General features: G+C 40.8%; 1 protein-coding gene across 2 annotated transcripts in view; it reads left to right on the top strand.

The window, feature by feature from the left end:
* Positions 1 to 910: 910 nt before the first annotated feature.
* Positions 911 to 25,255, top strand: part of LOC145880070 (interleukin-1 receptor-associated kinase 3-like) — a 28,799-nt gene continuing 4,454 nt past the window's right edge. The window contains exons 1-11 of one of the 2 annotated variants that reach the window (XM_082978006.1): positions 911 to 1,099; positions 12,431 to 12,613; positions 12,915 to 12,991; positions 13,991 to 14,060; positions 15,893 to 16,044; positions 16,245 to 16,309; positions 16,783 to 16,897; positions 17,611 to 17,729; positions 19,567 to 19,762; positions 19,962 to 20,024; positions 20,154 to 20,321. In XM_082978006.1, the coding sequence (XP_082834132.1) occupies positions 997 to 1,099; positions 12,431 to 12,613; positions 12,915 to 12,991; positions 13,991 to 14,060; positions 15,893 to 16,044; positions 16,245 to 16,309; positions 16,783 to 16,897; positions 17,611 to 17,729; positions 19,567 to 19,762; positions 19,962 to 20,024; positions 20,154 to 20,321 (1,311 nt within the window). In that variant the 5' untranslated portion in view covers positions 911 to 996. The remainder of the gene's footprint in view (positions 1,100 to 12,430; positions 12,614 to 12,914; positions 12,992 to 13,990; positions 14,061 to 15,892; positions 16,045 to 16,244; positions 16,310 to 16,782; positions 16,898 to 17,610; positions 17,730 to 19,566; positions 19,763 to 19,961; positions 20,025 to 20,153; positions 20,322 to 25,255) is intronic. The other variant, XM_082978007.1, reaches the window with a different exon arrangement.

The following is a 25,255-nucleotide window of genomic DNA, read 5'->3' on the forward strand; positions in this document are numbered from 1 at the left end:
AGCTCAATGTGGCTCATTTCACAGTGGTTTCAGAGTCCCACACTCTTCGAGAGCTATGATACTAATCTTTATGTCAACTCTTCACAGTTGTGTTCTCTGAGTGTCACTGAGTAGAAACCACTGGTTGTTGGTCGAGGAAGGATTGGAAAATGTCTGTAAAAACACCAGCATTCAATACGTACAATAGGCTGACTAGGGAGGTGATTTCCCAGCAGTCAACGTCCCGCAATAAGAGCTACAACACTAATATTGGTGTAAACTCTTGATAGTTGTGTTCTGTGGGTGTCCCGGAGTAGACTGATACCCCATTTCATTTATTCACAATACAATAAAAGTTCCTTATTGAACGCGATTCAAATGGTTACAAATAGTTGAATCATGCCATATTTTGGACTAGATAATGCTAAACAAGGTTGGAATGTTGTTATATAAATAAATGTTTAAAAAAACCAATAATGAATGAATTAGAAAATCTGTTGAAATAACACTGTTAGATGTATTAGAGCTTAGAATTGCATTGGAGGCATACTTATATTTCACTGTATTAATGAACGTACCACAGTAGTACCACAGTAGTACCATTTCTAAACTATGCTACTTTCATTAATACCATGGTACTACTGTGGTACATTCATTAATACCATGGTACTACTGTGGTACGTTCATTAATACAGTGAAATATAAGTATGCCTCCAATGCAATTCTAAGCTCTAATACATCTAACAGTGCTATTTCAACAGATTTTCTAATGAATTCATTATTGGTTTAAAAAAATATATATATATATATAACAACATTCCAACCTTGTTTAGCATTATCTAGTCCAAAATATGGCATGATTCAACTATTTGTAACCATTTGAATCGCGTTCAATAAGGAACTTTTATTTTGAAGGCGAACCGCAAATGAAACTTTCGTGGCTAGTCTTTATTGTGGCTAGCTTCACATAGGTCAGATTCCTGATGATAATAACGTTGTAGATCAGTCGCAGTTGAGATGGACTCCTCTATGTACCTGTATGATGTCCCCCCAGTTTTCATTGAGACGTTTTGTAAGATAATCGACAGCGGTGATGACAGCCTCGGATGGCGCGGGCTCGGTGAGTAATGTGAACAAAGAAAAGTGTTACTTTCTGTGCGCGTTTTAAGCTGAATGATTATGGGTTTACCTAAACGGAAGTGTTGTGTACACTGTGGTACAGATTGTGTAGATTACATTTTAAAGATCTCTTCTGTGATAAATTCACATTCAGTTTTTCCCCACCGCACTATGTACCGCTGTTAGTTTATAGCACATAGTATAATGTCACTATACCATCGGCAGACTGGGACAAAAATGTACAGTAGCGCTGGTATTTTAGCTACAGCAGCTCACATCACATCACTGCTCCATAAACCCTTTTCGAGGGCATTTGCCTCTTGCTTGCTCTCCCCTTCAAAATGTACCATGGTACTACTATGCTACTTTCATTAATACCATGGTACTACTATCCTACTTTCATTAACACCATGGTACTACTATGCTACTTTCATTAATACCATGGTACTACTATCCTACTTTCATTAACACCATGGTACTACTATGCTACTTTCATTAATACCATGGTACTACTATGCTACTTTCATTAACACCATGGTACTACTATGGTACTTTCATTAATACCATGGTACTACTGTGGTACTTTCACTTATACCATGGTACTACTATGCTACTTTCATTAACACCATGGTACTACTATGCTACTTTCATTAATACCATGGTACTACTATGCTACTTTCATTAACACCATGGTACTACTATGGTACTTTCATTAATACCATGGTACTACTGTGGTACTTTCACTTATACCATGGTACTACTATGCTACTTTCATTAACACCATGGTACTACTATGGTACTTTCAATAATACCATGGTACTACTATGGTACTTTCATTAATAAAATGGTACTACTATGGTACTTTCATTAATACCATGATACTACTATGGTACTTTCATTAATACCATGGTACTACTATGGTACTTTCATTAATAAAATGGTACTACTATGGTACTTTCATTAATACCATGATACTACTATGCTACTTTCATTAATAAAATGGTACTACTATGCTGCTTTCATTAATAAAATGGTACTACTATGCTACTTTCATTAATACCATGGTACTACTATGCTACTCTCATTAATACCATGAAACCTCTATGCTACTCTCATTAATACCATGGTACTACTATGGTACTTTCACTTATACCATGGTCCTACTATGGTACTTTCGTTAATACCATGGTACTACTATGCTACTTTCATTAATACCATGGTACTACTATGCTACTCTCATTAATACCATGGTACTTCTATGCTACTCTCATTAATACCATGGTACTACTATGCTATTTTCATTAATAAAATGGTACTACTATGCTACTCTCATTAATACCATGATACTTCTATGCTACTCACATTAATACCATGCTACTACTATGCTACTTTCGTTAATACCATGGTACGACTGTGGTACTTTCACTTATACCATGGTACTACTATGGTACTTTTGTTAATACCATGATACTTCTATGCTACTTTCATTAATACCATGGTAGTACTGTGGTACTTTCACTTATACCATGGTACTACTGTGGTACTTTCATTAATACCATGGTACTACTGTGGTACTTTAATTAATACCATGATACTTCTATGCTACTTTCATTAATACATGGTACTACTGTGGTACTTTAATTAATACCATGATACTTCTATGCTACTTTCATTAATACCATGGTACTACTGTGGTACGTTCACTTATACCATGGTACTACTGTGGTACTTTCATTAATAAAATACAGACAATACAGCCACATTACCCTAACTCTGTTTATACAGGAGCCTCGGTTATGAGGTTTGCATCTAATTCTTGTATAAAATGAATGAGTAAAGATGAAACTATTTGTGAAATGATATAGTGTGATGTTAAACCTTTAATGTGAGAGAATTGTAATCCCTTTAAAGTTTAACTACGTCATTGGCCCGCCCCCGTGAGCACAGACATGATCTGGCGTCATGGAACCACCTTTTCTATGGTTACGAATAAAAAACCCTCCTAAGAAAATCCTCTTCAGACTGAGCAAACCCTCAGCGTGAGCTGTGATTGCAAATAGTTTAGACCACAAAAACCTCAGTGTAAACTAAGGTTGCAATGGTTGTTGAATTACTAACCATACCACGTGGAGCATTGGCTACACGTCTGGAAATGGTTCAACTGAGACTATCGTTCCCTACAGAATAAGAGAAAATCTTAGATACTAATTACTAGTCTGCAGCTAGAAATGATGTAAACCTGGGACGAGAATACCGACAACCGCCGAAAACATCTATTCTATGAGAACATGTCTGAATGGTACTCTGAAGTATCCATTATAACCACAAAAGACTTAGAGCTTCAGGGAAACAGAAAGAGAGACAGCGACTCGGATGAACTCTTCAGCAGACGGACTGATGATTCCAACAGAGATCACAACGACACATGGGCGTAAATATATATTGATTGCAATTATTCCAGAATGAGTGAGCGTTCATATGCAAGGGATTAGCATTTCAATTAATATAATTATCAATTGTGTAGTGATCCTTTTTGTCTTTCCCACTCTTTCTCAGTCCACACCCACTTCCCTTTGTCCACCAAGCCATCATATCAGCTTAGCCCACTAGGGAATCTTTCCTATCCTTGTTAGTAACATATATCTACTGTTTGTTTGTTTGTGCATTTCTGTGATTATTTAGTTAGTAAATAAATTATTAAGCCAATTGGTGTATGATTTATACAGTGGGGGGAAAAAAGTATTTGATCCCCTGCTGATTTTGAACGTTTGCCCACTGACAAAGAAATGATCAGTCTATAATTTTAATGGTAGGTTTATTTGAACAGTGAGAGACAGAATAACAACAAAAAAATCCAGAAAAACGCATGTCAAAAATGTTATAAATTGATTTGCATTTTAATGAGGGAAATAAGTATTTGACCCCCTCTCAATCAGAAAGATTTCTGGCTCCCAGGTGTCTTTTATACAGGTAAAGAGCTGAGATTAGGAGCACACTCTTAAAGGGAGTGCTCCTAATCTTAGCTTGTTACCTGTATAAAAGACACCTGTCCACAAAAGCAATCAATCAATCAAATTCCAAACTCTCCACCATGGCCAAGACCAAAGAGCTCTCCAAGGATGTCAAGGACAAGATTGTAGAGCTACACAAGGCAGGAATGGGCTACAAGACCATCGCCAAGCAGCTTGGTGAGAAGGTGACAACAGTTGGTGCGATTATTCGCAAATGGAAGAAACACAAAAGAACTGTCAATCTCCCTCGGCCTGGGGCTCCATGCAAGATCTCACCTCGTGGAGTTGCAATGATCATGAGAACGGTGAGAAATCAGCCCAGAACTACACGGGAGGGTCTTGTCAATGATCTCAAGGCAGCTGGGACCATAGTCACCAAGAAAACAATTGGTAACACACTACGCCGTGAAGGACTGAAATCCTGCAGCGCCCACAAGGTCCCCCTGCTCAAGAAAGCACATTTACATGCCCATCTGAAGTTTGCCAATGAACATCTGAATGATTCAGAGGACAACTGGGTGAAAGTGTTGTGGTCAGATGAGACCAAAATGGAGCTCTTTGGCATCAACTCAACTCACCGTGTTTGGAGGAGGAGGAATGCTGCCTATGACCCCAAGAACACCATCCCCACCGTCAAACATGGAGGTGGAAACATTATGCTTTGGGGGTGTTTTTCTGCTAAGGGGACAGGACAACTTCACCGCATCAAAGGGACGATGGACGGGGCCATGTACCGTCAAATCTTGGGTGAGAACCTCCTTCCCTCAGCCAGGGCATTGAAAATGGGTCGTGGATAGGTATTCCAGCATGATAATGACCCAAAACACATGGCCAAGGCAACAAAGGAGTGGCTCAAGAAGAAGCCCATTAAGGTCCTGGAGTGGCCTAGCCAGTCTCCAGACCTTAATCCCATAGAAAATCTGTGGAGGGAGCTGAAGGTTCGAGTTGCCAAACGTCAGCCTCGAAACCTTAATGACTTGGAGAAGATCTGCAAAGAGGAGTGGGACAAAATCCCTCCTGAGATGTGTGCAAACCTGGTGGCCAACTACAAGAAACGTCTGACCTCTGTGATTGCCAACAAGGGTTTTGCCATCAAGTATTAAGTCATGTTTTGCAGAGGGGTCAAATACTTATTTCCCTCATTAAAATGCCAATTATTTTATGATAAGTGGGTCCCGTGTGGCTCAGTTGGTAGAGCATGGTGTTTGCAACGCCAGGGTTGTGGGTTCGATTCCCACGGGGGACCAGTATGGAAAAAATTTATGAAACGTATGCATTCACTACTGTAAGTTGCTCTGGATAAGAGCGTCTGCAAAAATGTAAACAACATTTTTGACATGCGTTTTTCTGGATTTTTTTGTTGTTATTCTGTCTCTCACTGTTCAAATAAACCTACCATTAAAATTATAGATTGATAATTTCTTTGTCAATGGGCAAATGTACAAAATCAGCAAGGGGTCAAATACTTTTTTCTCTCACTGTAGAGGGCCATTGGCTTATGTTACCTTAATTAATGATAGTGCATGTCATGTTCCCGCTGCCCACTAAGCTGGGTTTAATATTAGTCAGCATATACAGCCAAAACATTAAGGAACTGGCAGTACATCTGTGTCAAAGTCTCTTTTCCTCTCGTTTTTCTATTTAATTTAATATAAAACCATCTGTGTTTGTCATAGAAAGATGGGACTAGTTTCTGTGGATGCGGACAGATTTCCAGCATTGTGCTTCATTTGAAGCAAGCCGTGATGGGCCCTCCCGATGAGCAAATTACATTTCAGGCGGGACTTTCCAGCCTCCGATGGCGGTGGATATGTGATGGAATCCGACACCGGAGTCCCTAGTCACTGCAGTTAAATGTGATCTATGATATTGACAAGTCAAGTGGCCGCTTTAACAATGGAAAGACATGTCATCAAAGATGGAAGGCAGGCGTGGAAAGTGAGATAAGGTAGGACCCCTCTAGCCAATGAGGGGCCAGATACACGGCTCTTCCTCTCTGCTACAGATCAGAAACCCTCGTTGCCTTGCCGGCTGAAGAGACTATTTTATACAATATACAGCCAAAATATGAGGCCTAACTGGCAACAGTAGGATACATGATCTGTGTCAGTGTGCGTAAGTCTTCCTCTGTATTCTGCCTATCTCAACTGCACCACTGTTCTCTGCAGATCTCGGACCAGCACAACCAGAACTTTTAGCAAATAAGTGGGTTCATTTCAGACATTTAGCAACATCAGCACAACATGTCTTCTTTTGCTCTTAAACTGTTTCAGCACCAGCTTTCTGTTTTCATGATCCATGATGTTCTGTTCTGACTGTTTCAGCACCAGCTTTCTGTTTTCATGATCCATGATGTTCTGTTCTGACTGTTTCAGCACCAGCTTTCTGTTTTCATGATCCATGATGTTCTGTTCTGACTGTTTCAGCACCACCTTTCTGTTTTCATGATCCATGATGTTCTGTTCTGACTGTTTCAGCACCAGCTTTCTGTTTTCATGATCCATGATGTTCTGTTCTGACTGTTTCAGCACCAGCTTTCTGTTTTCATGATCCATGATGTTCTGTTCTGACTGTTTCAGCACCAGCTTTCTGTTTTCATGATCCATGATGTTCTGTTCTGACTGTTTCAGCACCAGCTTTCTGTTTTCATGATCCATGATGTTCTGTTCTGACTGTTTCAGCACCAGCTTTCTGTTTTCATGATCCATGATGTTCTGTTCTGACTGTTTCAGCACCAGCTTTCTGTTTTCATGATCCATGATGTTCTGTTCTGACTGTTTCAGCACCAGCTTTCTGTTTTCATGATCCATGATGTTCTGTTCTGACTGTTTCAGCACCAGCTTTCTGTTTTCATGATCCATGATGTTCTGTTCTGACTGTTTCAGCACCAGCTTTCTGTTTTCATGATCCATGATGTTCTGTTCTGACTGTTTCAGCACCAGCTTTCTGTTTTCATGATCCATGATGTTCTGTTCTGACTGTTTCAGCACCAGCTTTCTGTTTTCATGATCCATGATGTTCTGTTCTGACTGTTTCAGCACCAGCTTTCTGTTTTCATGATCCATGATGTTCTGTTCTGACTGTTTCAGCACCAGCTTTCTGTTTTCATGATCCATGATGTTCTGTTCTGACTGTTTCAGCACCAGCTTTCTGTTTTCATGATCCATGATGTTCTGTTCTGACTGTTTCAGCACCACCTTTCTGTTTTCATGATCCATGATGTTCTGTTCTGACTGTTTCAGCACCAGCTTTCTGTTTTCATGATCCATGATGTTCTGTTCTGACTGTTTCAGCACCAGCTTTCTGTTTTCATGATCCATGATGTTCTGTTCTGACTGTTTCAGCACCAGCTTTCTGTTTTCATGATCCATGATGTTCTGTTCTGACTGTTTCAGCACCAGCTTTCTGTTTTCATGATCCATGATGTTCTGTTCTGACTGTTTCAGCACCAGCTTTCTGTTTTCATGATCCATGATGTTCTGTTCTGACTGTTTCAGCACCAGCTTTCTGTTTTCATGATCCATGATGTTCTGTTCTGACTGTTTCAGCACCAGCTTTCTGTTTTCATGATCCATGATGTTCTGTTCTGACTGTTTCAGCACCAGCTTTCTGTTTTCATGATCCATGATGTTCTGTTCTGACTGTTTCAGCACCAGCTTTCTGTTTTCATGATCCATGATGTTCTGTTCTGACTGTTTCAGCACCAGCTTTCTGTTTTCATGATCCATGATGTTCTGTTCTGACTGTTTCAGCACCAGCTTTCTGTTTTCATGATCCATGATGTTCTGTTCTGACTGTTTCAGCACCAGCTTTCTGTTTTCATGATCCATGATGTTCTGTTCTGACTGTTTCAGCACCAGCTTTCTGTTTTCATGATCCATGATGTTCTGTTCTGACTGTTTCAGCACCAGCTTTCTGTTTTCATGATCCATGATGTTCTGTTCTGACTGTTTCAGCACCAGCTTTCTGTTTTCATGATCCATGATGTTCTGTTCTGACTGTTTCAGCACCAGCTTTCTGTTTTCATGATCCATGATGTTCTGTTCTGACTGTTTCAGCACCAGCTTTCTGTTTTCATGATCCATGATGTTCTGTTCTGACTGTTTCAGCACCACCTTTCTGTTTTCATGATCCATGATGTTCTGTTCTGACTGTTTCAGCACCAGCTTTCTGTTTTCATGATCCATGATGTTCTGTTCTGACTGTTTCAGCACCAGCTTTCTGTTTTCATGATCCATGATGTTCTGTTCTGACTGTTTCAGCACCAGCTTTCTGTTTTCATGATCCATGATGTTCTGTTCTGACTGTTTCAGCACCAGCTTTCTGTTTTCATGATCCATGATGTTCTGTTCTGACTGTTTCAGCACCAGCTTTCTGTTTTCATGATCCATGATGTTCTGTTCTGACTGTTTCAGCACCAGCTTTCTGTTTTCATGATCCATGATGTTCTGTTCTGACTGTTTCAGCACCAGCTTTCTGTTTTCATGATCCATGATGTTCTGTTCTGACTGTTTCAGCACCAGCTTTCTGTTTTCATGATCCATGATGTTCTGTTCTGACTGTTTCAGCACCAGCTTTCTGTTTTCATGATCCATGATGTTCTGTTCTGACTGTTTCAGCACCAGCTTTCTGTTTTCATGATCCATGATGTTCTGTTCTGACTGTTTCAGCACCAGCTTTCTGTTTTCATGATCCATGATGTTCTGTTCTGACTGTTTCAGCACCAGCTTTCTGTTTTCATGATCCATGATGTTCTGTTCTGACTGTTTCAGCACCAGCTTTCTGTTTTCATGATCCATGATGTTCTGTTCTGACTGTTTCAGCACCAGCTTTCTGTTTTCATGATCCATGATGTTCTGTTCTGACTGTTTCAGCACCAGCTTTCTGTTTTCATGATCCATGATGTTCTGTTCTGACTGTTTCAGCACCAGCTTTCTGTTTTCATGATCCATGATGTTCTGTTCTGACTGTTTCAGCACCAGCTTTCTGTTTTCATGATCCATGATGTTCTGTTCTGACTGTTTCAGCACCAGCTTTCTGTTTTCATGATCCATGATGTTCTGTTCTGACTGTTTCAGCACCAGCTTTCTGTTTTCATGATCCATGATGTTCTGTTCTGACTGTTTCAGCACCAGCTTTCTGTTTTCATGATCCATGATGTTCTGTTCTGACTGTTTCAGCACCAGCTTTCTGTTTTCATGATCCATGATGTTCTGTTCTGACTGTTTCAGCACCACCTTTCTGTTTTCATGATCCATGATGTTCTGTTCTGACTGTTTCAGCACCAGCTTTCTGTTTTCATGATCCATGATGTTCTGTTCTGACTGTTTCAGCACCACCTTTCTGTTTTCATGATCCATGATGTTCTGTTCTGACTGTTTCAGCACCACCTTTCTGTTTTCATGATCCATGATGTTCTGTTCTGACTGTTTCAGCACCAGCTTTCTGTTTTCATGATCCATGATGTTCTGTTCTGACTGTTTCAGCACCAGCTTTCTGTTTTCATGATCCATGATGTTCTGTTCTGACTGTTTCAGCACCAGCTTTCTGTTTTCATGATCCATGATGTTCTGTTCTGACTGTTTCAGCACCACCTTTCTGTTTTCATGATCCATGATGTTCTGTTCTGACTGTTTCAGCACCAGCTTTCTGTTTTCATGATCCATGATGTTCTGTTCTGACTGTTTCAGCACCAGCTTTCTGTTTTCATGATCCATGATGTTCTGTTCTGACTGTTTCAGCACCAGCTTTCTGTTTTCATGATCCATGATGTTCTGTTCTGACTGTTTCAGCACCAGCTTTCTGTTTTCATGATCCATGATGTTCTGTTCTGACTGTTTCAGCACCAGCTTTCTGTTTTCATGATCCATGATGTTCTGTTCTGACTGTTTCAGCACCAGCTTTCTGTTTTCATGATCCATGATGTTCTGTTCTGACTGTTTCAGCACCAGCTTTCTGTTTTCATGATCCATGATGTTCTGTTCTGACTGTTTCAGCACCAGCTTTCTGTTTTCATGATCCATGATGTTCTGTTCTGACTGTTTCAGCACCAGCTTTCTGTTTTCATGATCCATGATGTTCTGTTCTGACTGTTTCAGCACCAGCTTTCTGTTTTCATGATCCATGATGTTCTGTTCTGACTGTTTCAGCACCAGCTTTCTGTTTTCATGATCCATGATGTTCTGTTCTGACTGTTTCAGCACCAGCTTTCTGTTTTCATGATCCATGATGTTCTGTTCTGACTGTTTCAGCACCAGCTTTCTGTTTTCATGATCCATGATGTTCTGTTCTGACTGTTTCAGCACCAGCTTTCTGTTTTCATGATCCATGATGTTCTGTTCTGACTGTTTCAGCACCAGCTTTCTGTTTTCATGATCCATGATGTTCTGTTCTGACTGTTTCAGCACCAGCTTTCTGTTTTCATGATCCATGATGTTCTGTTCTGACTGTTTCAGCACCAGCTTTCTGTTTTCATGATCCATGATGTTCTGTTCTGACTGTTTCAGCACCAGCTTTCTGTTTTCATGATCCATGATGTTCTGTTCTGACTGTTTCAGCACCAGCTTTCTGTTTTCATGATCCATGATGTTCTGTTCTGACTGTTTCAGCACCAGCTTTCTGTTTTCATGATCCATGATGTTCTGTTCTGACTGTTTCAGCACCAGCTTTCTGTTTTCATGATCCATGATGTTCTGTTCTGACTGTTTCAGCACCAGCTTTCTGTTTTCATGATCCATGATGTTCTGTTCTGACTGTTTCAGCACCAGCTTTCTGTTTTCATGATCCATGATGTTCTGTTCTGACTGTTTCAGCACCACCTTTCTGTTTTCATGATCCATGATGTTCTGTTCTGACTGTTTCAGCACCAGCTTTCTGTTTTCATGATCCATGATGTTCTGTTCTGACTGTTTCAGCACCAGCTTTCTGTTTTCATGATCCATGATGTTCTGTTCTGACTGTTTCAGCACCAGCTTTCTGTTTTCATGATCCATGATGTTCTGTTCTGACTGTTTCAGCACCAGCTTTCTGTTTTCATGATCCATGATGTTCTGTTCTGACTGTTTCAGCACCAGCTTTCTGTTTTCATGATCCATGATGTTCTGTTCTGACTGTTTCAGCACCAGCTTTCTGTTTTCATGATCCATGATGTTCTGTTCTGACTGTTTCAGCACCAGCTTTCTGTTTTCATGATCCATGATGTTCTGTTCTGACTGTTTCAGCACCAGCTTTCTGTTTTCATGATCCATGATGTTCTGTTCTGACTGTTTCAGCACCAGCTTTCTGTTTTCATGATCCATGATGTTCTGTTCTGATAAGTGACTGACAGAGAGCTGGTCTCACTGATAAGTGACTGACAGAGAGCTGGTCTCACTGATAAGTGACTGACAGAGAGCTGGTCTCACTGATAAGTGACTGACAGAGAGCTGGTCTCACTGATAAGTGACTGACAGAGAGCTGGTCTCACTGATAAGTGACTGACAGAGAGCTGGTCTCACTGATAAGTGACTGACAGAGAGCTGATCTCACTGATAAGTGACTGACAGAGAGCTGGTCTCACTGATAAGTGACTGACAGAGAGCTGGTCTCACTGATAAGTGACTGACAGAGAGCTGGTCTCACTGATAAGTGACTGACAGAGAGCTGGTCTCACTGATAAGTGACTGACAGAGAGCTGGTCTCACTGATAAGTGACTGACAGAGAGCTGGTCTCACTGATAAGTGACTGACAGAGAGCTGGTCTCACTGATAAGTGACTGACAGAGAGCTGGTCTCACTGATAAGTGACTGACAGAGAGCTGGTCTCACTGATAAGTGACTGACAGAGAGCTGGTCTCACTGATAAGTGACTGACAGAGAGCTGGTCTCACTGATAAGTGACTGACAGAGAGCTGGTCTCACTGATAAGTGACTGACAGAGATCTGGTCTCTTTGATAATGTGCGTTTGACTTTGAATGTGAATTTGCTCCACCTCAGCTCAGCCAATCAGAAAACTGGTCTGACCCATCTTGGTAGGGATGCCAGCCATTGCTCACTGGTCAGCCAAATGCTCAGTATAGATTATTATGACAACAGAGAAATTGCGCAAAAGTCATATAAAAACACCAGCCGTGTCATTTTTTAAATATTGTTTTAAAATATATATATATATATATATATATATATATTTGGGTCAATTTCCACCAGCCCACCTCGTTTAAAGATGGTCCGGCCCTTCTGGCATTTGCCAGAATTGCCAGACGGCCAATTCGCCCATGCACTTTAAGAACGTGCTTCCTGTTGTAAATATGTTTATTTCTCTACTTTATCTATCCCCCTTCAGCTGCGCGTATTGTGCCAAGTTGGATGGAGGTGCGACGCACTGAGAGGCTGGAGGCAATAGGCAAGAGCCCCACGCGAGAACTCATCTGGTCGTGGGCGCAACAGAACAAAACTGTTGGGGACCTTGTGAATGTGTTGGAGGATATGGGTCACTACAGAGCTCTACAGCTCTTTATTCCTCAAGGTAAGGGACTAGATTAGACTATATGACGGTGCAGTCTGTGTCAGTTTCGTATAGTATTCTACACCTCATGGCTTCCACAACTGTAGCTTGTTTTTCAACTGAAGCAAACCCTTTGGTTTCACTTCTGTAATGTCATTGTTGCGTAAACTTCCTCTATTCGTGTGCAAGCACTCAACACTGTCAACAAAACATTTAGCAATCTGTCAGCCTGAACATTTTCAGTGTCCTGCTACACTAATGGTTGATAATGTAGGTCTATGTTATTAGTGGTTAATAAAACAGTGAAATGTTGTCTTTTCAGAAACACAGTATTCCTTCCCCAACAGTGGACCATCAAAGAGCAGCAGGGATAACCCCTCACCTCCTCAGTCACCCGTGGTAGGCTACTAGTCATGTCATATCTATTAATCAAACCCCTCCCCTCCTCAGTCACCCGTGGTAGGCTACTAGTTATGTCATGATATATCTATTAATAAAACCCCCTCCTCAGTCACCTGCGGTAGGCTACTAGTTATGTCATGATATATCTATTAATCAAACCCCCTCCTCAGTCACCCGCGGTAGGCTACTAGTTATGTCATGATATATCTATTAATCAAACCCCCTCCTCAGTCACCTGCGGTAGGCTACTAGTTATGTCATGATATATCTATTAATCAAACCCCCTCCTCAGTCACCTGCGGTAGGCTACTAGTTATGTCATGATATATCTATTAATAAAACCCCCTCCTCAGTCACCTGCGGTAGGCTACTAGTTATGTCATGATATATCTATTAATCAAACCCCCTCCTCAGTCACCCGCGGTAGGCTACTAGTCATGTCATGATATATCTATTAATCAAACCCCCTCCTCAGTCACCCACGGTAGACTACTAGTTATGTCATGATATATCTATTAATCAAACCCCTCCCCTCCTCAGTCACCCGCGGTAGGCTACTAGTTATGTCATGATATATCTATTAATCAAACCCCCTCCTCAGTCACCCGCGGTAGGCTACTAGTCATGTCATGATATATCTATTAATCAAACCCCCTCCTCAGTCACCCGCGGTAGGCTACTAGTTATGTCATGATATATCTATTAATCAAACCCCCTCCCCAGTCACCCGTGATAGGCTCCTAGTCATGATCACCCTATTATGTTATGATCCATGTAGTTTGTGTTGAACTTGAAATGAATAATCTCCCTTTTATAGAGACGAGTCATTTTCACCTTAATGAATGTATGAAAGTGTGTCTCAAATGGGTCCCTGTTGTCTATGTAGGCTAGTCCATGTGTCACCCTGTAATTCATCCTTTGTTACACTGTAATAACTGTTGTGTGTTGTGTGTTCCATGTTGTGTGTGTTTTTGTCATCATGTCCTGTTTTCTCAGTCACCCCCACCTGACAGTGAGTCAACCCAACCTGGTTGGAACCAGTCTAATTATCATGTGTCTGGTGAAGGTACTTGACTGAAAGGTTGCTGAGCCGACAGTGAAAAACTGCCTGTGTGCCCTTGAGCAAGTCACTTAACCCTAATTTGTTCCAGGGGCGCCGTACTACTACCTTGTAAAACAATACATTACACTACACCTATCCGATGTATGTGACAATGTTATTATTCTTTTTATTTTGTATGTCTTGTCCACCTGTTAATATTTCTAATGAGATGAATACATTAGATTGCTGAGTCATTTCATTGTTTCAGTAGGAATTGTATTCGTCATGCTATGTTAGTACTTCTATCACATGTTCTTATGTTGGGTCATCAAAACATCACACCTCATCAAAACATCACACCTCATCAAAACATCACACCTCATCAAAACATCACACCTCATCAAAACATCACACCTCATCAAAACATCACACCGCAGCATCTGTTGAGATGATCCCTAGATACAACAGACTGATGTGTTGTCCCTAGATACAACAGACTGATGTGTTGAGATGGTCCCTAGATACAACAGACTGATGTGTTGAGATGGTCCCTAGATACAACAGACTGATGTGTTGAGATGGTCCCTAGATACAACAGACTGATGTGTTGAGATGGTCCCTAGATACAACAGACTGATGTGTTGAGATGGTCCCTAGATACAACAGACTGATGTGTTGAGATGGTCCCTAGATACAACAGACTGATGTGTTGAGATGGTCCCTAGATACAACAGACTGATGTGTTGAGATGGTCCCTAGATACAACAGACTGATGTGTTGAGATGGTCCCTAGATACAACAGACTGATGTGTTGAGATGGTCCCTAGATACAACAGACTGATGTGTTGAGATGGTCCCTAGATACAACAGACTGATGTGTTGAGATGGTCCCTAGATACAACAGACTGATGTGTTGAGATGGTCCCTAGATACAACAGACTGATGTGTTGAGATGGTCCCCTAGATACAACAGACTGATGTGTTGAGATGGTCCCCTAGATACAACAGACTGATGTGTTGAGATGGTCCCTAGATACAACAGACTGATGTGTTGAGATGGTCCCTAGATACAACAGACTGATGTGTTGAGATGGTCCCTAGATACAACAGACTGATGTGTTGAGATGGTCCCTAGATACAACAGACTGATGTGTTGAGATGGTCCCTAGATACAACAGACTGATGTGTTGAGATGGTCCCTAGATACAACAGACTGATGTGTTGAGATGGTCCCTAGATACAACAGACTGATGTGTTGAGATGGTCCCTAGATACAACAGACTGATGTGTTGAGATGGTCCCTAGATACAACAGACTGATGTGTTGAGATGGTCCCTAGATACAACAGACTGATGTGTTGAGATGGTCCCTAGATAGAACAGACTCATAAATAATATTGAGGGCATTATGTGGAACATCCAATGAGAGGAAGCTTCTGAGAGGTATCCAATTCCCTATTTCACTTCCCTTTTTATTTTGTGGTTTCATTGACGACCAGTATCACAGGGTGCAACCCAAATGGGCACCCTATTCCCTAAATAGTGCCCATGGGTCAAAAGTAGTCCGCTATCTAGGGAATAGGGTGCTGTTTGGGACGTAACCATACGGCTCATTGAACATGTGTAAAAGTACTAGTGAGAATGCTGAGGTTTTTCCTCGTTACTCTGCGTATGTTCGAAGTATTCTCACCTTGTTGCTAGGTAGAAACCACAGGCTTAGTGTTTTCACTTTGTTGCTAGGTAGAAACCACAGGCTTAGTGTTTTGACCTTGTTGCTTGGTAGAAACCACAGGCTTAGTGTTTTGATCTTGTTTCTAGGTAGAAACCACCGGCTTAGTGTTTTCACTTTGTTGCTAGGTAGAAACCACAGGCTTGTGATCACCTACTCAGACGTCATAGAGGGAACTAGACATTTTCACCAGGACATGAAGATCTCTGAGGGCAGCTTCTCTGCTGTCTACAGAGTGGTAAAGGGAAATGAAACCTTCGCTGTCAAGCTCTTTAAGCAGGTACTGACACTCCCACTCCATACCGTGCTCCATTTATAAAAGTAATCTTTTCAAAATGACCCTGGCTTGATGGAGATGAAATATAATAAAGGTCATTATTCAACTAGAGAGACATTTATTTGGTTATGTGCTTCAAAAGGACTGAGGACATACACAACACAGTTCAAGTGTTTGTTGGTCTTCTTCGTTGGTCTGTACAGGTGCAGAAAGCCTCATGGAGGAAGTTGTGGGATCTATTCAGGAGAGAGATGGAAGTTCATCATCTGTATGTCTAACTACTCCATTCATCCTCCATTTTAGATTGTTTCTTTATGTCTACCTACTCCATTCATCCTCCATTTTAGATTGTTTCTGTATGTCTACCTACTCCATTCATCCTCCATTTTAGATGGTTTCTGTATGTCTACCTACTCCATTCATCCTCCATTTTAGATGGTTTCTGTATGTCTACCTACTCCATTCATCCTCCATTTTAGATGGTTTCTGTATGTCTACCTACTCCATTCATCCTCCATTTTAGATTGTTTCTGTATGTCTACCTACTCCATTCATCCTCCATTTTAGATGGTTTCTGGGTAAATATTTACCACTGAAATCCATTAGGACATATCAATAGTCTTTCACACATCTTCTCCTAATTGTAAAAAAATGAAAATCTGTTGTCAATGACTTACCTGGTTAAATAAAGGTAAATATCTGTCTTTTACTAATCATCAAATCTGCCTGTTTATCCTTCAGCTACCAGCATCCTAACATCTTAGAGCTGTTGGGTTGTTACTCTGATGGGGATCGTTACTGGCTGGTATACCCTTACCTTCCCAACGGATCACTGTTCCACAGACTGCATGACCAGGTGAGATGTTCTATTCTATACCCCCTACCTTCCCAACGGATCACTGTTCCACAGACTGCATGACCAGGTGAGATGTTCTATTCTATACCCCCTACCTTCCCAACAGATCACTGTTCCACAGACTGCATGACCAGGTGAGATGTTCTATTCTATACCCCCTACCTTCCCAACGGATCACTGTTCCACAGACTGCATGACCAGGTGAGATGTTCTATTCTATACCCCCTACCTTCCCAACGGATCACTGTTCCACAGACTGCATGACCAGGTGAGATGTTCTATTCTATACCCCCTACCTTCGCAACGGATCACTGTTCCACAGACTGCATGACCAGGTGAGATGTTCTATTCTATACCCCCTACCTTCCCAACAGATCACTGTTCCACAGACTGCATGACCAGGTGAGATGTTCTATTCTATACCCCCTACCTTCCCAACGGATCACTGTTCCACAGACTGCATGACCAGGTGAGATGTTCTATTCTATACCCCCTACCTTCCCAACAGATCACTGTTCCACAGACTGCATGACCAGGTGAGATGTTCTATTCTATACCCCCTACCTTCCATTTTATTCTACTAAACTACTATTCTATTCTATTTCAATGCCAAATATATCAGTGTATCTGTCTCTGTGGTGGACAGACTGTATGGTAGTAGGTGTATTGATGTTTAAATGCTAACATGTCTCGCCTCCTGCATCTCTCTGTAGAACGTAGTGCCTACTCTCTCATGGCAGGAGCGTCTGGACATCATCAAGGGGATGGCTAAGGCTGTACATCACCTACACATGGCCCAGCCCTGCACTGTGGTCTGTGGTAACATAACAAGGTACCAGCTCAAACCCCTAGTCAATAACATAACAAGGTACCAGCTCAAACCCCTAGTCAATAACATAACAAGGTACCAGTTCAAACCCCTAGTCAATAACATAACAAGGTACCAGCTCAAACCCCTAGTCAATAACATAACAAGGTACCAGCTCAAACCCCTAGTCAATAACATAACAAGGTACCAGTTCAAACCCCTAGTCAATAACATCACAAGGTACCAGCTCAAACCCCTAGTCAATAACATAACAAGGTACCAGCTCAAACCCCTAGTCAATAACATAACAAGGTACCAGCTCAAACCCCTAGTCAATAACATAACAAGGTACCAGCTCAAACCCCTAGTCAATAACATAACAAGGTACCAGCTCAAACCCCTAGTCAATAACATAACAAGGTACCAGTTCAAACCCCTAGTCAATAACATAACAAGGTACCAGTTCAAACCCCTAGTCTATAACATAACAAGGTACCAGTTCAAACCCCTAGTCAATAACATAACAAGGTACCAGCTCAAACCCCTAGTCAATAACATAACAAGGTACCAGCTCAAACCCCTAGTCAATAACATAACAAGGTACCAGCTCAAACCCCTAGTCAATAACATAACAAGGTACCAGTTCAAACCCCTAGTCAATAACATAACAAGGTACCAGCTCAAACCCCTAGTCAATAACATAACAAGGTACCAGCTCAAACCCCTAGTCAATAACATAACAAGGTACCAGCTCAAACCCCTAGTCAATAACATAACAAGGTACCAGTTCAAACCCCTAGTCAATAACATAACAAGCTACCAGCTCAAACCCCTAGTCAATAACATAACAAGGTACCAGCTCAAACCCCTAGTCAATAACATAACAAGGTACCAGCTCAAACCCCTAGTCAATAACATAACAAGGTACCAGTTCAAACCCCTAGTCAATAACATAACAAGGTACCAGCTCAAACCCCTAGTCAATAACATAACAAGGTACCAGCTCAAACCCCTAGTCAATAACATAACAAGGTACCAGCTCAAACCCCTAGTCAATAACATAACAAGGTACCAGCTCAAACCCCTAGTCTATAACATAACAAGGTACCAGCTCAAACCCCTAGTCAATAACATAACAAGGTACCAGCTCAAACCCCTAGTCAATAACATAACAAGGTACCAGCTCAAACCCCTAGTCAATAACATAACAAGATACCAGTTCAAACCCCTAGTCACTAACATAACAAGGTACCAGCTCAAACCCCTAGTCAATAACATAACAAGGTACCAGCTCAAACCCCTAGTCACTAACATAACAAGGTACCAGCTCAAACCATTAGTCTAGTCACTCACCTCACCCCCCTTTCACCCCCTAGCCTAGTGGTTAGAGGCAGGTAGCCTAGTGGTTAGAGTGTTGGACTAGTAACCGGAAGGTTGCAAGATCAAATCCCCAAGGTAAAAATCTGTTGTTCTGCCCCTGAACAAGGCAGTTAACCCACTGTTCCCCGGTAGGCCGTCATTGTAAATAAGAATTTGTTGTTAACTGACTTGCCTCGTTAAATAAAGGTTCAATAAGAAAAATGTCAGGGTCTTGGTGAATGATGGGACCAGGAAAGAGACAGACTTTTTTTTAAAGCATTGGTTTTAGCATAGCATAACACAGCATATCACAGTATAACATAGCCTAGCATAGCATAACACAGCATATCACAGTATAACATAGCCTAGCATAGCATAACACAGCATATCACAGTATAACATAGCCTAGCATAGCATAACACATTTCCAAAGATCCCAGTCACACCTGAGTTCCAAAGATCCCAGTCACACCTGAATTCCAAAGCGTATTCTCTCTGTGTAGTTCTAACATACTGCTGGACGAGCGGCTGCAGCCCAAGCTGTCTGATTTTGGGACGGCCTGTCTCAGACCCCACTCTGTCAGTCAGAGCTGCACCGTTACCTTGGATACGACCTTCGGAACCCTGGGCTACCTGCCGGAGGAATACATCCGAGACGGAAAGCTGTCCGTCAGTCTGGACGTGTTCAGCTTAGGAGTGGTGAGTTAGTGAACACTTGACAAAAAATGCTCTGAAACATATTTTTGACAAAACAATCCTCTTTCAACAGACGTGGTCTTTGTCAGCTACTTGTGACTAATACTGGATAAACTGATCTGAATGCCAGAACATAGCTGTTTGTGAATTGATTGGATGTCTATGACCAGAACCTGTTAATAAGAACCTATTTCTTCTTTAGGTTATAATGGAAATATTAACGGGACGGAAAGTTAGAGAGGAGACTCCTAAACACACCCTGCTGGTGAGACTAGAATTACATTTTGTTACTTTCGGAAATTGCACATTGCATTGAAATGCTTGCAAACACATGAAATAATGCTGGATTGCTGGATACATGCAGTCTGGTTCATGCTACCTCCCTCCCATCCAGAGAGACGTCCTAAGTGGAGAGGTGGAGGACACTGGCAGTGTAGACTCCTGTCTTCAGTATCTGGACCCGAGAGCTGGTCTTTGTCCCCACTCTATGTCCTTTACCTTGTTGCGTCTAGCCCTGGACTGCACCTCTACACGACCACGCAACAGACCCACCATGGAGAATGTGAGTCAACTCAATACAATTCAATGCAATCCAGTTCAATTTAGTTCAATTCAATTAAATTCTACTTTATTGAGTTGGGTAAATGTGAGAATAGGGACATGAACCTGACTTTTAGAGTCAAGGTTCAGGGTAGGACTGTTTGTTTGATTTTCCACTGAATCAGACCTGAATCAGACCTGGGCAGAAAATAGTTTATTTTGTAGTTTGTTTGAAAATACCAACTTTTGAAATACTCGAGGTAGTCGAAGATAGTTTAGGTAGAATTTGAGCTAGTCGAAGATAGTTTAGGTAGAGTTTGAGCTAGTCAAAGATAGATTAGGTAGAGTTTGAGCTAGTCGAAGATAGTTTAGGTAGAGTTTGAGCTAGTCGAAGATAGTTTAGGTAGAGTTTGAGCTAGTCGAAGATAGTTTAGGTAGAGTTTGAGCTAGTCTAAGATAGTTTAGGTAGAGTTTGAGCTAGTCGAAGATAGTTTAGGCAGAGTTTGAGCTAGTCGAAGATAGTTTAGGTAGAGTTTGAGCTAGTCAAAGATAGATTAGGTAGAGTTTGAGCTAGTCGAAGATAGTTTAGGTAGAGTTTGAGCTAGTCGAAGATAGTTTAGGTAGAGTTTGAGCTAGTCGAAGATAGTTTAGGTAGAGTTTGAGCTAGTCTAAGATAGTTTAGGTAGAGTTTGAGCTAGTCTAAGATAGATTAGGTAGAGTTTGAGCTAGTCGAAGATAGTTTAGGTAGAGTTTGAGCTAGTCGAAGATAGTTTAGGTAGAGTTTGAGCTAGTCGAAGATAGTTTAGGTAGAGTTTGAGCTAGTCGAAGATAGTTTAGGTAGAGTTTGAGCTAGTCGAAGATAGTTTAGGTAGAGTTTGAGCTAGTCGAAGATAGTTTAGGTAGAGTTTGAGGTAGTCGAAGATAGTTTAGGTAGAGTTTGAGCTAGTCGAAGATAGTTTAGGTAGAGTTTGAGCTAGTCGAAGATAGTTTAGGTAGAGTTTGAGGTAGTTGTTTTGATATTCAAATACAGGTCTCAGGAAAAGAATACCTCACCAATAGCCAAATCATATTTGAAGGTATTTGAATATATGCAAGTTATTTGAAAAACTAAAAAATATTTATTTGGTGGCTGCCAAATATTCGATGAAGAACCCAAAACTATAACAGTTAGTTGAATTCGTCTAAATACATGATAATTAGCACATAGTTTGGAGGCTCTCAGATATGAATCTTAATATAGTCTATAGCCTAGAATAAAATAAATGAGGGACATGGAATCACCTCAACATTAGAGAAGATTAACAAAATGACTGACAAATATGTTCCTAATGAGTGACATAAGGTTATACGGTAATGAGTGACATAAGGTTATACGGTAATGAGTGACATAAGGTTATACGGTAATGAGTGACATAAGGTTATACGGTAACACTTGACATCCAGTTCTTGTACATATGTAGTAACTTTGTGATTATTACAATAGCAACATTGTTGTTACATAGGACTTTGGAAATGTCTTTATAATTACACAATAATGGAGTTATTAAATGAAATAAGGAACAGTCACTATTCTGGTGTAGAGAAGTTACAAAAATTCTCAGCTCATTGCTATGCAATTCAAATGCAATTACCAAATTATTATGTAACAAAATGCTAATACAAGGTAATTAAAGTTGTTTTACTCCGGCACAAGAACAGTTTAATGTTAAAGGTTACTTAGAATGCTAACAGTAACAAAATATGGATATTAAGTGTTGAAAGCAAACGAAATATCCCAAAACTGCCTTCTCGAATCAACTACAGCCAAGGTAGGTGGAAAATCATGTTAGTTTATATTCTGAGTAAATTATCCCTTTAAAGATGGTGTAGTGTGTGTTTAAAACAAGAACACTTCCTCTCAGATGGACAAAGAGGATCGACGTTGTTTGCAAATGGATTTGAATTACTCTGCAGTATTTTCAGGTATTATAAAATGAATTGCAGCTTTGAACCGTTTCAGTGGCATGTTGAAAGAGTCATACAGTACAGATGTAGGATCTTAGTTTGAGCCAGTTTGCTACAGCAGGAAAATAATCCTCAGCAACAGGAAATGTGAATTATGTGGATTATAATGAATGGTCATTTTTGTATTGGTTGACACATTTTTCATTAGGGCAAATCAAATCTGAAATGTTAAAGTGAATATTACAAACTTTAGAAGCCTTTTCAAAACTCAAATACACTACAAGTTTGCATTTTCTGCTGTGCAGGAAAATTCTCAGCAACAAAAGTGTGATCAAAGTAAGATCCTACATCTGTAGTTGAGCGTCACAATTTATGTTTACTTATCTGTAAAAAAAAAAAAAAGGACATTTAGGAGAATGGACATTTACAGAATGTTCACATAGAAATGTATTGTGAAGATCAAATATGACTGTCAGATAGATTGGAATAGGATAGGAGATTGGGCTCTGTTCATTCTATTTCTATCTTCAATATACAATTCTAGATACAGCCCTGTCATTGGTTGAAGACAGCCAATCCAACATACAGTTCTAGATACAGCCCTGTCATTGGTTGAAGACAGCCAATCCAACATACAGTTCTAGATACAGTCCTGTCATTAGTTGAAGACAGCCAATCCCATACAGTTCTAGATACAGTCCTGTCATTAGTTGAAGACAGCCAATCCAACATACAGTTCTAGATACAGTCCTGTCATTAGTTGAAGACAGCCAATCCCATACAGTTCTAGATACAGTCCTGTCATTAGTTGAAGACAGCCAATCCAACATACAGTTCTAGATACAGTCCTGTCATTAGTTGAAGACAGCCAATCCACATACAGTTCTAGATACAGTCCTGTCATTAGTTGAAGACAGCCAATCCCATACAGTTCTAGATACAGTCCTGTCATTAGTTGAAGACAGCGAATCCAACATACAGTTCTAGATACAGTCCTGTCATTAGTTGAAGACAGCCAATCCCATACAGTTCTAGATACAGTCCTGTCATTAGTTGAAGACAGCCAATCCAACATACAGTTCTAGATACAGTCCTGTCATTAGTTGAAGACAGCCAATCCCATACAGTTCTAGATACAGTCCTGTCATTAGTTGAAGACAGCCAATCCAACATACAGTTCTAGATACAGTCCTGTCATTAGTTGAAGACAGCCAATCCCATACAGTTCTAGATACAGTCCTGTCATTAGTTGAAGACAGCCAATCCAACATACAGTTCTAGATACAGTCCTGTCATTAGTTGAAGACAGCCAATCCCATACAGTTCTAGATACAGTCCTGTCATTAGTTGAAGACAGCGAATCCAACATACAGTTCTAGATACAGTCCTGTCATTAGTTGAAGACAGCCAATCCCATACAGTTCTAGATACAGTCCTGTCATTAGTTGAAGACAGCCAATCCAACATACAGTTCTAGATACAGTCCTGTCATTAGTTGAAGACAGCCAATCCCATACAGTTCTAGATACAGTCCTGTCATTAGTTGAAGACAGCCAATCCAACATACAGTTCTAGATACAGCCCTGTCATTAGTTGAAGACAGCCAATCCCATACAGTTCTAGATACAGTCCTGTCATTAGTTGAAGACAGCCAATCCAACATACAGTTCTAGATACAGTCCTGTCATTAGTTGAAGACAGCCAATCCAACATACAGTTCTAGATACAGCCCTGTCATTAGTTGAAGACAGCCAATCCCATACAGTTCTAGATACAGTCCTGTCATTAGTTGAAGACAGCCAATCCAACATACAGTTCTAGATACAGTCCTGTCATTAGTTGAAGACAGCGAATCCCATACAGTTCTAGATACAGTCCTGTCATTAGTTGAAGATAGCCAATCCAACATACAGTTCTAGATACAGTCCTGTCATTAGTTGAAGACAGCCAATCCAACATACAGTTCTAGATACAGTCCTGTCATTAGTTGAAGACAGCCAATCCCATACAGTTCTAGATACAGTCCTGTCATTAGTTGAAGACAGCCAATCCCATACAGTTCTAGATACAGTCCTGTCATTAGTTGAAGACAGCCAATCCCATACAGTTCTAGATACAGCCCTGTCATTAGTTGAAGACAGCCAATCCCATACAGTTCTAGATACAGTCCTGTCATTAGTTGAAGACAGCCAATCCCATACAGTTCTAGATACAGTCCTGTCATTAGTTGAAGACAGCCAATCCAACATACAGTTCTAGATACAGTCCTGTCATTAGTTGAAGACAGCCGATCCAACATACAGTTCTAGATACAGTCCTGTCATTAGTTGAAGACAGCCAATCCAACATACAGTTCTAGATACAGTCCTGTCATTAGTTGAAGACAGCGAATCCAACATACAGTTCTAGATACAGTCCTGTCATTAGTTGAAGACAGCCAATCCCATACAGTTCTAGATACAGTCCTGTCATTAGTTGAAGACAGCCAATCCAACATACAGTTCTAGATACAGTCCTGTCATTAGTTGAAGACAGCCAATCCCATACAGTTCTAGATACAGTCCTGTCATTAGTTGAAGACAGCCAATCCAACATACAGTTCTAGATACAGTCCTGTCATTAGTTGAAGACAGCCAATCCCATACAGTTCTAGATACAGTCCTGTCATTAGTTGAAGACAGCCAATCCAACATACAGTTCTAGATACAGTCCTGTCATTAGTTGAAGACAGCCAATCCCATACAGTTCTAGATACAGTCCTGTCATTAGTTGAAGACAGCGAATCCAACATACAGTTCTAGATACAGTCCTGTCATTAGTTGAAGACAGCCAATCCCATACAGTTCTAGATACAGTCCTGTCATTAGTTGAAGACAGCCAATCCAACATACAGTTCTAGATACAGTCCTGTCATTAGTTGAAGACAGCCAATCCCATACAGTTCTAGATACAGTCCTGTCATTAGTTGAAGACAGCCAATCCAACATACAGTTCTAGATACAGCCCTGTCAT

This window comes from Salmo salar, chromosome 07 (assembly GCF_965601325.2).
Source record: "Salmo salar chromosome 07, fSalSal1, whole genome shotgun sequence".
NCBI classification, from domain to species: domain Eukaryota; kingdom Metazoa; phylum Chordata; class Actinopteri; order Salmoniformes; family Salmonidae; genus Salmo; species Salmo salar.